General features: G+C 41.4%; 1 protein-coding gene across 6 annotated transcripts in view; it reads right to left on the reverse strand.

The window, feature by feature from the left end:
• Window positions 1-14,750, reverse strand: part of LOC131041396 (haloacid dehalogenase-like hydrolase domain-containing protein At2g33255) — a 125,507-nt gene that overhangs the window by 65,651 nt on the left and 45,106 nt on the right. For all 6 annotated transcript variants that reach the window (XM_059213900.1, XM_057974452.2, XM_057974457.2 and 3 more), the window contains exon 4: window positions 857-994. In XM_059213900.1, the coding sequence (XP_059069883.1) occupies window positions 857-994 (138 nt within the window). The remainder of the gene's footprint in view (window positions 1-856; window positions 995-14,750) is intronic.

A 14,750-nucleotide genomic window follows, 5' to 3' on the forward strand; every position in this document is an offset into this window, starting at 1 on the left:
TCCTCATTAAATAGAGACTTTCGTCTCTATTGTAAATATCGAAATACCATTTCAGACATTAAGGAACGATTTTTCTTATTTTCTTAAGATCATTCCTTGTTTCATGTTTTAGGGCCAAGCCTTTTACTGAGCTGATGTGGCATGGATGAATGAGCATGCTTCCAGAAGTGTCAACCTTACTCTGCATGAAAACTAGTCAAAGTGTCTATTTGGAAAGAGCGAGATATGACTATGGTGAAGAGTTCAAGTCCCCTTAAGACAAAAATCTTAGCATTTGACTTCAAGGTATGGTGTCAACTGTGATTGATACATCCATAAGTGAGAGAGAGTTCATCAGACAGATTCGAATGTTATTGATCCAACATGAGCAGGAGTAAAATGATGATGACCATGCAGGCTACCATATTGGATTAATTTGTCCATTCTTAGTTTAGTGGGAAAGCATTGAGATAAGATTATGCAGATGATATTAAGTGGATCATGTTTTACATTGATATACCACAATGAACATTATTTGTAGAAAATGAGTTCAAATTTTACTGATTCAATCCTGCAGAATATAAATGTAGACAGTAGAACATGAAAGCAGGTAAGCACAGGGACTCAGTTTAGCATTATAGCATGTCTTCTAGAATGTAAGTTTAGACTCCCAGGAATTCAAAGAGTGTTATCATGTTCTCTTTCAGACATTCTGTAAACTTCATCCAAAAGCTCCAACAAAAATGCTGGAGAAAATATTTGATTAGATATTCAGAATGGAAATGAAAGACAAATATTTTTATGTGTATAATGATGCTATTCTCCGTCATAACTGTCAAATAAAACAAGTAAAAGATTTGAGATATCAAATACTCACATCATCATTAACACTGTCACCAACCATCATTACTTCACTTGGTGAAACTGCCCATGTTGTACAGATGTGAAGCAGCGGAGCAGGATTTGGTTTATAAGGACGAAATTCCCTGCTCAAAGCAGGACTGAATTCTTTCATCTGCAATCACACTAAAGGTAGTTCTAGTCAAATAAAATATAAAATATTCATATAAACCAACTAATTGAAGACAATATATGTTTTAAGACTCATTGAATAGGCAATCCACAAAACCCATCCTATATGTTGTCTAATATGAAGTTAAATATACAAAATATTTATCCATTGTCACCTAACATATTGCCGAAAAAAACATTGATTGCATGGCATTGCTAACTTAGATGCAGACAAAGGTCCATTGAAAACATGAATATGGAAATAAGAATGAACAATAACCACTTAATTTTTTAAAACATTGATCCTTCAAAGAATGCTTAGTCCCCAAAACTTTAGCAAGACTATCAACAGACCTTAATATATGATAGCAAACAATGGTGTGTCCTACCCTTTTTTCATTTGTGTTGTTTTAGACATTCTGATGATATAGCCTATAGTCAATGCTATATAACAAGTATATGTTGGTGTCTGTTTTATCATCTACCAAACATTAGGATAGGATACCCGAAGGTATTCTATCCTCTCCTGAAAAATCACTACTGATTCCAAGGTCTATATGTGCGAACAAGTGACTTTAGTGGAATAGCTTCTTGGGTAGTGTATGCTGAAATTTCAAGGGGAACTTACGTTTGACAAGTATCTTGAACTGCTGGACTTAGATGGATTTAGCAATTTTAGGCTCTTCTTTTTTTGGGGAATTTTCTGGGATTTAGACTTTCAAAAGAAAGGGAAAAAGGGATAGGGTTTAGGAAGGCTAATCTAATCCTACGAACCCTGGAGACAGTATCGACTGGGTGCTCTCGAGAAACCAAACCTTGCTTCGCCACACTAGGGACAACTACACAAGGCCGGTGCAATCTTCAATGGGTTGTGCTTATGATCGATATGTTGGGATGCACAGGGGATGGGCTCAGACTAACTTTGCACGATAGAATGGAAATCATCCATTTACCAAAAGTATGAGCGGAGATACACCGTCAATTGATACTTATCAAATCCTTCATTCAAATTAACAACAATGAAAGCAAATCTAGATTAATATTAACTAAGTGTTAAGGCAATTGAAACCATGCAAATCATTCAAATAATAGAGATTACAAAGCAGCGCACATGCAATATATTATCTGGAAATGACCTTAAGCAACAATACATCAAAAACCTCACCCTTTTCAAATGAGAGGAGGCCACCTTATATAGTTTCTCAAAAATAAATGTATGGCCGAGATCAAACAGTGATCAAGGGCCAAGATTGAAAGTCCTAAACTCTAATTAGGGTTTCCCGAAATACTATTAGTTCAAGCAAATGAAAGAGTGACAAGTGGCGTAGCTGATAATTTTACTGAGGTGAGTGGTCACTTTCCTCTTTCAAAGATTCAACGTATCTGGACACAATGAGCTTGACCTCCTCCATGGTGACACTTGGCAAACCGCCAATCTGGAAGTCAATGAGGTCCACATCGTCGGCGCATGTGGCAAGGATGCCTTCCCACTCCACTGCTTGGGTGAGGAAGTTGTCATCGATGGAGAGGAAGTTTGCAATCTTCGAAAGATCGCCTTTGTTAATCATCCCTGAATCTCGGAAGAAGCTTGCCTGAATCCTGGCTCTCAGGTTCTCTTCTTGTAAATGCTTCTCCCTGAGGCTTTCCTTCTTCCAGATCTCTGACGCCACACGGAATACCTTGCCCAGGATCTCTCTAACACTTGCCTCTGTCTCAAAACACTTGGTCTCGGATTTCTTTAGAACCTCAATCCGAGTGACCAGAGCATAGTACCACGTGCCGAAGTCGTACCTGTCTCCTGTCTGTATGATGCCTGCACCCACTAAGCTCCTCTTTGACATGCCTCGGATAACCTTCAGGTGAGGGAGTATTTCATTCTGAATTTCATCCACTTCTTCCCAATTGGATGCTAGATCTTGGATATGATCAATCAACAAAGAAGTTGCCTCATGTGCCGATACTAAGTTTTCTACCAGGATGTCAACACGTACCAAAGCGTTTGAAATCAACTCCTTCTCTTGAGTGTACGATCCCTTCATATCATCATAGTCCTTCATTGATCCTTGTTGAAGAGGCTGTGGTGGAGTAGCCGGGACTTCATGGTTGAGCGGGCTGGTAAGACGGAGAACATACTTCTTCCACTGTTGGTTCTCTTCTTCCACTTTCTTCCTCTTTTCCTTTTCATGAGCCAGCCTTGCCTTTAGAACGTTGCAGGAGTCATCAAAATATTGGATCTCTTGGTCCTGGGTAGGCTTACCCATCTCTATGGTGGTAACCTTGTAATCATCTGCGGTGACATTGTCCCTAGTCTTCCCTTCTTTGGGCACTACTATCTGGACTGTCCTGAATCCGGCACTGTCTCTCTGAATCGGGGAAAACTTCCTGGCTGGTTTGGGTGGTTTAGCTATAGCGGGTTCATTCACCTTCTCCAAGAATGTTGCGATGACCTCCTTGGTTGAGTGGGCCTCCTTGGGAACCTTGGCCTTTATCCTTGCTCTCAGCCAATCCGGAATGGTTGATTGTTCTACAGTGTTTCGATCAAATTCATCATCTGCCTCTCCTGGGTTCGCTGGTATGCCATCCAAGAAGATTGTAGGGGCCTCAATCTGCCCCCTGTCTGGAGTTAGGAAGACCTTCTCCACCACTTCCTCAACTGGCTGGGAAAGCACTCTTACTTCATCATCAATCACACAGATGTTCATCTCTTGCTCCCCAATTGTACTCTGATCAGGCGCAATGGAAGCAGCACTTAAGATGGAGTGACTTTCGCTGGATTCTCTTCTCTCACCTACAGCCCTTTTCCCTGTGACCTTTGTGGAGCTTCCACCCAACTCCTTCCTCTTTCGAGACCCAACACTTTCTGGATTCCGAGCATCACCGGCGGAGGTACAAGGATTGAGGGACAAAGTATCATCTACTCCCATTAATTCATAAGTTAAAGCCACACCTTTAGCCTTCAACTGTTTTGTCTTTTCAGATGCCCACCACCTTGAGTACTCAACCACCAACCTCATGAGGTCTGCTAGATCTGATTTTTCTCCCTCTGTCCAATCTATCAAGGCTAAGGGTTCATTCTTCATCTTCTCAAAACCTGGCTGCTGAAGTTCTAGGCTTTCTTCTACCTGATCGGCAACTTTGAATACTTCTATTGCTCTCACCATACTCAAAAGAATTCTTGACCAGAACCTCTTCCGGATCTCGAAACTATCAACTGCATTAGCCCAGTAGTCTTCTAAATCCAGTTTGTGCTCAAACGTTGTCCCTTCGATCTTCTTTATCCTATGGAATGGATCGAAATCTTTTCTTGCCTTGTATTGATAGAAGGGATACCAAGCCAGTTCTTTCTCAGCGGTGGCTGCAGCCTGTGATGATGGGACATGTTTCCAACCCATTACCAATTATAAGTGAGGACGTCCCTGCCTTCTTCTACTTATCCCTTTGAATCACTATATACTCCTCCAATTGTCTCACAACCTCGAGCAACACCACTCGGTTGGTAGGGTAAGCTGGAAGCTTGTATGGAGGCCCAGAGAATCCCTAAATTCGGAGGTAAGTGAACTTTGGATATTGGATGTATCAACACCCGAACCGACCGATGAAGTCCATAGACTCTTGAGAGAGCCTCTGGTGCAGGCCACCTTGAAGGGTCCGGGTAATGTGCATCAGGAAGGCATCATTCACCCTTTTGAAATGGAACTTCTCCTCCATGTGGAGCTGGGGATAGCAATCATATACTGGAAATTGGTTCTCCTTGTTCCCAACTTCTCCTCTACAAGTGAGACCTTTGTACCTGTAGGTCCTGGCTAAAGAATAGAACAAGTAAGAAATCATGAAGAAAGTCCTATTCGCCTCCAGATTCCTTAGCTGGCTGTCTAGGTTGTCGCTGATCATACGGGCCCAATCTATCATTTTTACTCCATTGATTATTTCATTAATGAAATAATACATCCAGGGTTCGAATGGAGCTCCCTGAGGATTTCCTATTATTCTATTGAGCAGGACAATCATGTCCCCAATGTCCTCCTTGAAGTATGCTGGCACTAGGCTCTTCCTCTGGAGTTTGGAGGCGCCCTTCCTCGGCTTGTCTAGCCAGGAATGGTTAACTATGGCATCATATTCCTCCAGGTGGTCGTGGTACAGACTGTCAGCTTCGTCGTTTGTCATATATACTGCGTTGTGGTACTCAGGGATCCTGAAAGCCTCTCTAATGGCCTCATCGCTGACATTCGCCAACACTCTTCCATCAGGTGCAACAATATCCTTACTGATGGGGTTGTAGTGTTTGGCACATTCAACTACTAGTTCATTGCACTGCATGGTGGGGAGGAAGCCGGTAGCGTGCACGATACCACTCTTCATCATTTTTCGCGCAATGGTGGTAGTGTTGTGACCATTTCACACATCGCCCCATCGCAAATGGGGACCCCCTCTTTTTGCTGGTTTTTCGTTCGTTTTTGCTTTCGTTTTTAGGATTTTGTTAGTCAGTTCGTCATCTGGATTTAGGGTCAAGCCTTAGGGTTTTAAATTTTGTCTTTTCAGGCCAAAATCCAGTCGTTTTTGAGAGCTTTTGAGCTTCCTTTTCTAGGATGCAAATTTTGAATGCAATAAATTCGCCAAAATTGTCTAATTTTCAATTGGAATGTTGATGCAGAGCTTAAATTTGTCTAAGTGTTGACAGTCAAATGTGAATTTTTGTCCGATTGAATATTTTGACCAAATTTTGACTTTTTTGATTTTCGATCCTGGGCATTGGAAATGATTTGTTTTCGCCTTGTGAAGTGTTAAAATGTGAAAAATCATGTTATTTTGGCCTGTAGGAGCAAAATCGCTCCTGTCCCTCAGTGAAGGACGGGAGCTCGTTTTCAAATATCTCACTACCCCTGCAGAGTCCAGATAAATTTCGAGTTGGAAGTGATGGAGAACGACGAGATCTTTCCGTTGAATATAAATTGAAGATTTTCATGAGCACAGAAATGCCTCCAGGAGGAAAATCGCTCCTGTCCCTCAGTGAAGGACCGGAGCTACAAATTCAATTTCGCCTTGTCCTTGCAAGATTTTGATGACGTGATAATTTGAAGAGGTCTAAAGGAAGATGCTTTGCCAAATGAATATAATTTGAAATGCAAAAATGAAGGAGAATGACCTAGAATGACCAAATCGCTCCTGTCCCTCTCCAAGGGACCAGGGCGAGGTACCTTGTAGCTCTCGTCCCTCTCCCAGGGACCAGAGCGATATCCTTCATTAGGCAAGATCCGAGCTAAAATCAAGACAAGTGTACGTTCAAAAGCAAGGAAGAACATGAGATGAACGCGTTGAATATAAATTGAAGATTTTTTAGACATCCACAAGAGTGCTAAGACCCAGTTCGCTCCTGTCCCTCAGGAAGGGACCAGAGCGATTTTTGTTATAATTGATTTTCTTGCCAAGCTGCAGACAATGTCAAGGCATGGACGAATGGAATAGAGCATGACGAGTCCGTTGAATATAAACTTGGAACCTGGCAAGGTGAAAATAAAGGCCATAAAGGGAGGATCGCTCCTGTCCCTCTCCAAGGGACCAGGGCGATACAATGATGATGATACTTCCTATGCAAGTTCAAGGTCGTTCCTCCAAAGTTCAAGGTCGATCCAAGTCAAGACAAGGTGGCGAGGGACATTTCAAGGCGTCTTTAGCAAGCACAAGCACTTAAAGGTTATCATAGTGAAGAAATTCGCACCCTAAGACCTAGATCGCTCCTGTCCCTCAGGAAGGGACCAGGGCGATGTTAGATGCATTGGTCATTTTGTGCACGATTTACGTAAGGACAAGATTTCATAAGGTTGAACAAGGTTCAGGGCATCGTTTGAAGACCACATGCAAGAGTTTTGAACGTCCAAACATTGCTAATCAAGGTAAGAAGTTCACATCGCTCCTGTCCTTTGGACAAGGACCAAGGCGATACTATCAAAAGCACGCATATTCCTTCAAGATCAAAGCTAGGCGAGGTTAGGTAAGGTGAAGGACGACGTTTGAAGGACATCACAACGAAGATCAAGGTTTAAAGTTGACAAGGTCAAGGAGAAAACATGGATCGCTCCTGTCCCTCTCCAAGGGACAAGGGCGATGATCCCTTTAGTACGCCCAAAAACCTCATGCGAACAAATGGAACGAACGTGGAAGACACGAACAAAGGATGTTATTCGCCAACAATGAAAGATTAAGGAACAAAGACGCATATTGAACGTAGAAAAATGAAGATCGCTCCTGTCCTTTGGACAAGGACCAGGGCGATGAACACCCAAAGGCACTCATGAACGCACACAAGGCAATCAAATGCGAAGAACCTATCAAGATGATCGATTTTCAATGTGGAGATGAAGGAGTTGGACGTAGAAAATGCAAAAACCAAGACAAAATCATGGATCGCTCCTGTCCCTCTCCAAGGGACCAGGGCGATGAGGTACGTCCCTTCCATTTTCATATTTTCGGCGCCAAATAAACAAATTCAAATTTTCTTAAATGCCAAGTTCGATAAAAATTGAAAATCTATTTTAAATTGGCATTTAATGTGGCGTTGATCTTTATTAATTATTTTGCCTTTATTTTTTTTAAAAATCGAAATTTGCAAAAATAAAAACGCAAGGCATTAATAATTAATTAATTAATTAATATAAAATCGATTTCAAGCGCTCATTTAAGGAGGTCGGCCTTCTTATTTTATTGCAAATCATTTAAAATCATTTTTAAAAAGTGTTTTTTATCTCCAAGTCGGCCTAAGGGATAAATCGATTGCAAGCGCTATATAAGGGGAGTGGAATTATCATTTTCACATCCATCATTTTATCCTTTCACATGCGATCTTGAGGAGAAGGAAAGAAGTGCGATTTCAAACCAAAGGTGGCGCTAATATCATCTTGTGTGGAGTGCGAATTACGTTGAAGACCAAAGGTGGCGCTTAATTATCTAGGGTGATGCGAACTTGAAGACCCATTTGAGCGAGTTTGAAGATCACATCAAAGGCGAATTTGCTAAAGACTTGAAGATCACGTTCAATCCAAGGGTGGCGAAGTCGATCTTTTGAGGAGATAATATTGAAGATCATTTATATCTCAATTTTGCCTAGGCGATCTTTTCCTTTTTGCATTCTAGAAGTTAGCTCTCTTTTGAGGTATGGCGATTTAAATTTTCATTGCTTTATTCTTTCGTCGTCATATTTTAAATTTTTGAAGTTTTGAATTTTGAATTTCTCAGCTCAATCGTTGCTATTTTTAGGAAATGATAACTCTAGAGACTTATCATGACGTTTCCTAAAAACTTCTCTCTCTTATTTACGTTATTCATTGCAAAATCAAGTTCTTATAATGAAATGTTGTGTAGGTATGGCGACCCCAAAGGCGGGAGCATCCACCAGTCGCTCGGCTCTCATGAAAGAAGATCAGAAGACCGAAGAAGTGGAGACCAAGATCGTGTCGAAGTGGAGCAACATTGGAGATACCAACTTGGGGAACTTTAGCACGAAGAAGTTTCGAGAGGTCCCTTACATTGGCAAGCCATCACCTGTCACCCGGAGAATAATAGAGAGTGGCATCATCAAGGCGGCCGGTTTTCCTCCAGCTATTCAGTGCCACGAGTTGATGATCGAGTGTGCCCGTCACTACAATCCACAGTCCAGGACAATTGTGTCCAATGAGGGAAACACTTTGGCGTACCTTTCAGAGGAAGCTATAAGTGAAGCTTTCCATCTTCCAGAGCACAGGGACATGATATATAAGAGCATTGAGGGAGCCAGATCAGTGTACGATGATGATCCAGATGCTTGCCTAAGCATAATCAACAAGAACTGGCTACTCAAGAGTCGTCCCCGTCTAAGCAAGGTACCGAACACACCGCATCGGATTGATTTCCAGGAGGAGTACAGAGATTTGATTACTATGCTCAACCGAGTTACAGGAGCACCTCATGCCTTCTATTTTGAGAAGTGGATGTTTTACTTCATCCAGGTGATTGTTCAAGGAAAGGGTACAATACATTGGGCTAGGATGATTAGCCATTGCTTAGACGTATAGTTGAGGAGACTCAGGGCTACTAAGTCCTTCCACATGAGTTCATACGTCATTTATGCTTTGATCAGAAGTGTTGAGTACGCAGGACTACCTCACAGAGGAATGATTGGAAGAGGACCCGGCGAGGTCAGAGCTTGTGAATCCTATACCTACTTGCATCATCCGCCAGGGAAAAACTACAAGTTAGTTAATGATACTTTCACGATGAACATCACAAGGACGTTGCAAGGTGGGATTCACAATAGATTATCTCAGGATGCCCAGGAATTCATCAAGAGGTACGGTGCTTGGTTCATTCAGTTTCCCAAGTTCACTTACATTAGAGTGCATGGATGTCCTTTACCCCCATACATGTTGCCGAGGTACCCAACAGACAGAATAGTGTTACTTGAAGTAACAAGGCAGTTGGCAGCATATGTGAAGGCATTCAGACACAGACATCAGAATGGAGTTCAGGTACCTATTATTTTGGGTAATTCAGTTGAGGTATGTCCTAATGTCTTAGCCATGGATGACGCAGAGAAGGAGTTAGCCTTGTATTCTTTTGCATCTTTTGCTTGGAGAGAGAGCTTTGATCCATATGGACATTTAGAGGAGACGGTCGGTAGAAGATTTAGACATGAGCACCAAATTGAAGATTTTATGATGAACCTCCTAGATGATCTCGAAGTGAAACGAAAGATACATTCTAGATTGCCTTTGGATTTCATCAGGAAATGCAGAATTTACAGAGTGGCCGACCAAGCTCAGGACAATGGCAGGCACGTCCAGTCTTCCTATGATAGAGAAAGCAAAACAATAAGGTTGGATTGGAATGAGCCTGAAGTCGTGGATTTAGATGCTTTGATGGCACCAGTCTTGTCTTGTACTCGCAGATGGGTAGACGTTCAGCATCAGAAGTTGAGAGAACAAGGCATAGCTATGTCTTTTACTTTGGAAGAGAAACCAGCCGAAGGTGGAGCCAGTGTTAGTGAAGGCAATCCTAATCCTAGGAATTCAGGTGAAGGTAACCTTCGATGTGCCAGTGAGGGCAATCTCCATCCGAGAGGTTCGAAGAGAAAGGAAAGATCAGAAAAGAAAGAGTCTTCCAAGAAAAAGCAAGGTGCCAACAAAGATCAAACACCAGGTACTTCTTCCAGACCAGAAGATAGAACAGTTCGAGTGGAAGAGTCCATGGAGTCGATGGTACAGAATGACAGGCAGGAGGAAGGGCAGGCACAGCATGTTTCGTCAGATGGATCTCTCCAAGACTATGATTTAGAAGAAGATAATGAAGTAACATCTCCTCCCAGACAAGAAGAAATAGTACATAAAGAGATTCAAGTTCAAGAGACAAGATCGAATATCCCAGATTGGTTGAAGGAAAGATTGACTAAGGTGATCGTAATTGAGGACGAGGACAATGCAATTGATTTAGAGAGCCTTGTTGGATGTTCACATGTGATAACAGAGAAGAAGAAGGCTACAAAGATGTCCAAGATGATTCGAGATGAGACTGGATCCAGAAAACTGCAGATAGCTACACCGGCAGCAAATAAATATGAGGGTGAGATCCTAGCAGAGGATTATGATGTACAGACTATTGAGTTAGGACCATCCACAGCAGAGCAGACTTTAGATGATGCCACCGACACATTTGAGGCATTGAAGGACAAGTTTAGAGAAGAAGTGGAGAAGAATAGAAAGCTGGAGAGAGAGGTCGGTGCATGGAGGACATATTTCAGTCACATCAATGAACCTTTGGGACGTCAGGATCCAGCTAGATCACCAGTGCAGGCATTGCCCCTTCAATCGATCAATGAAGCAGAAAGATTCAGGAACCTGGTCCAGCGTACATGTAGTTGGATGGATAGATCTCATACAGTGGCCATAGAGTTTGTTACAAGGATGACGAAGATTATTCATCAGGCTATCCAAGTTCTTGAGATAATCCACAGATTGATGGCAACAGTAGCTGCATTTGCCCATACCAAGGACGTTGTCATCCCTGTCTTGAAAGTAATAAGACATACATCCAGAAGAATTTTAGCGCAAGAGAGGATCTTGGAGGGTGATTCTCACAGTTTATTTCAGTGGTCAACCTTACTCCATATAAAGAGTGTTCTCTTCGAGGACATCAGTGTTAGATGTGGTCAAGTTGAGGAGGTGATCAACCCGATCCAGGACAGAGTATTTGAGGTACTTCGTACCATTCTTGGCAGAAGGATCGAGGTCGAGACAGATGTGGATATCCAGGAATTTGAGGATAGAATCAAGATCATCTTTCGCAAGGACGCAGATGTTACAGATGAATAGTATGATCAGATGTATGCCACCATGCTCCTGATTGATAGAACGAAGGAACTTGAATCTACTTGGGACGCAGCTCTTCTAGATGCATTCGATCAGGTTATCCACTTAGAAGAGAGTATCAAGAATCTTCCCGAGATTCCAATCACAGAAATCGAAGGAATCGTGACAAAATTCATTGCATATGCTAAGAAAGAGAATTGGAAAGGGAATAAGATTCTAGATGAAAGGTTGTTACAGATGACATGACATCTTATTTCTCATTGGTTGATACCTCCTAGATTTTTGTGCCGAATTTAATATTTGGCTATGTATTTAATATTGTTCAGTAAAAAAGAGGTCATTTGTAACAAACCCTAATTAGGGTTTAGGTGTCATGATCTTGTCCATTGATTTGTTTTCAATCTGGACCTTTCATTGTAACTGGGGATGCTATTTATACCCCCATTTTTCATTTCATTTGGTAATAGATAGTAGTCGAAGAGTCAATAGTTGATGTAATAGAGAAGAGAGATTAGAGTTGTAAGCAATTTTATTTTGTAGCAAGATTGAGTCTTGAAGAGAGAAATTCAAGCAATTGTTGTACATGATGACTTGGAAATCAATAAAATATTGAAGTTATGGTGTTTTGTTGCAAATTTCTTGAGTTGTCTTCATGGTTGTTTGATGTACTTGAATCGTGCTCAATCGAAGTAGTTTGTTAATTTGAAAGACTAAGTGTGAGATTTGATATTTGGTAGGATTCGCAATCCAAACCACTAGCTTCTTGCTGATTGTAGGAACGCCTTGCGTGGTCAACTGGAGAACACTTTGAGTCCTTAATCTTCAATTATCATTGTGTCTTGGATATGTACCTTCGTAGTAGTGTCCTTGGTCTTTGATGCATTGAATATCATTATATTACCTTAGAAGATCGCACTAATTTCAATTGAGTTGTTATCTTATGGCAAAATTGAAGTTGGTTGAGTCTTGCCAAATCTCGTCCATGCCAAGTCATTCATAGGGTTAGGCTAGATTAGACCTCTTAAACCCTATCTTTTTGCTTTTTTTGAAAATTCCTTTTAGTTTAGTAAAATCTTCGAACTTTGAATACGTAAGACCCCTTGGAGGAAACAGCAAATCACATCATACCACTAAAAAGCTTGTCCACACGTGGAGACCCCACTAAAAGAACCTTGGAGTCTACCTAACTGATCCTTTACGCGAATCTTCAGCAGTTAGAGACTATTTTCTCAAGAGAGGATAAGATGCCTATTGGTATTTTATTCTGTGTATGATTGTGTATAAAATACACGTCAACAGGTAGGCACAAGGTTGTCCAAACCAAACATTCGCTTCTTAAACTCCCTCAGATTGATGTGTCCGAGGTTGGTGTCGCTGATGTTCTTCCACTTTGAAGTCATCCTCGATTCTGGAGGAGCATCTTTGTCTACCTGGAATTTCATAATGTATAAGGCCTGCAGACAAACAATGGAAATTTTAAAGTTAGAAAAGGATTTGCAAAGTTTTGAAAATAACGGGGCTGCGAAATGGCTAAGTGTTGGAAAATTTTCCCCTTTTTTATTCTCATACTTAGCCATAAAAATCGAAATTTCACTTTAAAAACCCTCAATCTTAAGGTTGGTTGTGGTTACCACCAAGTGTCAAAACTTTCAAAAAAATTCATACAGCACCCAAAAAAATGATTTTCTTCCTCCAAAATTTTTTGAAAAAAAATCATTTATTAAATTCTGGAAAATATTCAGAAAATTCAAAATTTAAATTTCACCTCTGACTTGGATAGGAGTAAGGCTAGACTTTTCTCCAAAATATTCAGAAAATTCAAAAAAGTTGCCTTTCTCCAGAAATCTATAAACCTTCTGCCAAAAAATATTATCCCACTTCCAGCAATATCTAGAATTTTCTCCAGATGATCTTCAAACTGACATACTTTACTAAGCTCTCCTTAGTAATTTTGAACTTCTTGGTGTAATAATGAAGTTGATAATGAAGTATTTGTAGACAAGGTTAAGCAAAACCCCTAAAATCATCCAACTCATACTTCTAATTCTAAAAAAAAATTTCCATTTTGATTTAAGTTTGAAGATATTCATCAATCCTCCAATATTCCCTTTCAAAAAAAACTTTCCATTTTGAATTAATATCTCAATAATTTTCCAATATTCCTTCAATATTCTTTTCCTCAAAAAAAACTTTCCACTTTGGATTTATTTTGAAGATATTCAATAATCCCTAGATATTTTCTTCATTTTGGATTTAATTTTGAAATCTTTATGGATTTTGAGACATCATGTTGACTTTGTTTGACCTTCCATGTGTAGGTTGACTTTTCGAATTTTATCTCCATCTTCTTCAAATTTTGGCGGACTTTGGATACCTCTCCAAGGTATGGCGGACTTTGGTGACCTCTCTCCCACCTTGGGCGGACTTTGGTGACCTCTCCTCAGGACCCTCCTAGCCTATGGCGGACTTTAGGCATCTCTCCCCTTGCTCTCTTACTTTGGCAGACTTGGGGGAGGGCTCCATCATGACCTCCATTGTTGATGTTACTTGGCTAAGGCATTGGGGCGGACTTTGAAGTTAGCTCCCACATGTCCCCTTTTACCTTGGCTGACTTTAGACTTGGCACCCACATGACCCCTTCAGCCCTTGGGCGGACTTTGAGGTGTGCTCCTTCATGGCATCCATCAAGGTGAAAATTTGGCTAAGGCATTGGAGCGGACTTTGAAGGTCCCTCTTCATGACTCTCCTAAGGCATGTCGGACTTTGGCCTTAGCTCCCACATGACCCCTTTAACCTTGGCGGACTTTAGACTTGGCACCCACATGACCCCTTTAGACCTTGGCGGACTTTAGACAAGGCTTCTCCATCACTTGGCATGCTTGGGCAGACGTCAAAGAGTGTTCCCACCTTGGGCGGACTTTGAAGATTGCTCCCACATGCTTGGGCGGACTTTGAAGAGTGCTCCCACATGCTTGGGCGGACTTTGAGGCGCTCTCCACATACTTGGGCGGACTTTGAAGATTGCTCCCACATGACCTCCCAACCCATGGCAGACTTCTGGCTTGGCACCCATGTGACCTCCCAAAGGCATGGCGGACTTTGAGGTGAGCACCCACACACTTGGGCGGACTTTGAAGATTGCTCCCACATGACCTCCCAAAGGCATGGCGGACTTTGAGGTGAGCACCCACACAGCCTTCTAAGGCATGGCGGACTTTAGGCAAGGCTCCTTCATGACCTCTCTTGCATCGTGGTGGGGTTTGAACCTGCAAAAAATCCTTCAAAAACCTTTGTTAGCCAGACTTAGCATAATTTTCAGAGAAACTTCAAAATTTCACAGTTTAATCTAATTTAACCGGATTAACTTGAAATTTGAAATCAATGCTTAGGTGGATCATCTGAAGCAGCAAAAAGCCTAAAATCTAG

The sequence above is a fragment of the Cryptomeria japonica genome, chromosome 11 (assembly GCF_030272615.1).
Source record: "Cryptomeria japonica chromosome 11, Sugi_1.0, whole genome shotgun sequence".
NCBI classification, from domain to species: Eukaryota; Viridiplantae; Streptophyta; class Pinopsida; order Cupressales; family Cupressaceae; genus Cryptomeria; species Cryptomeria japonica.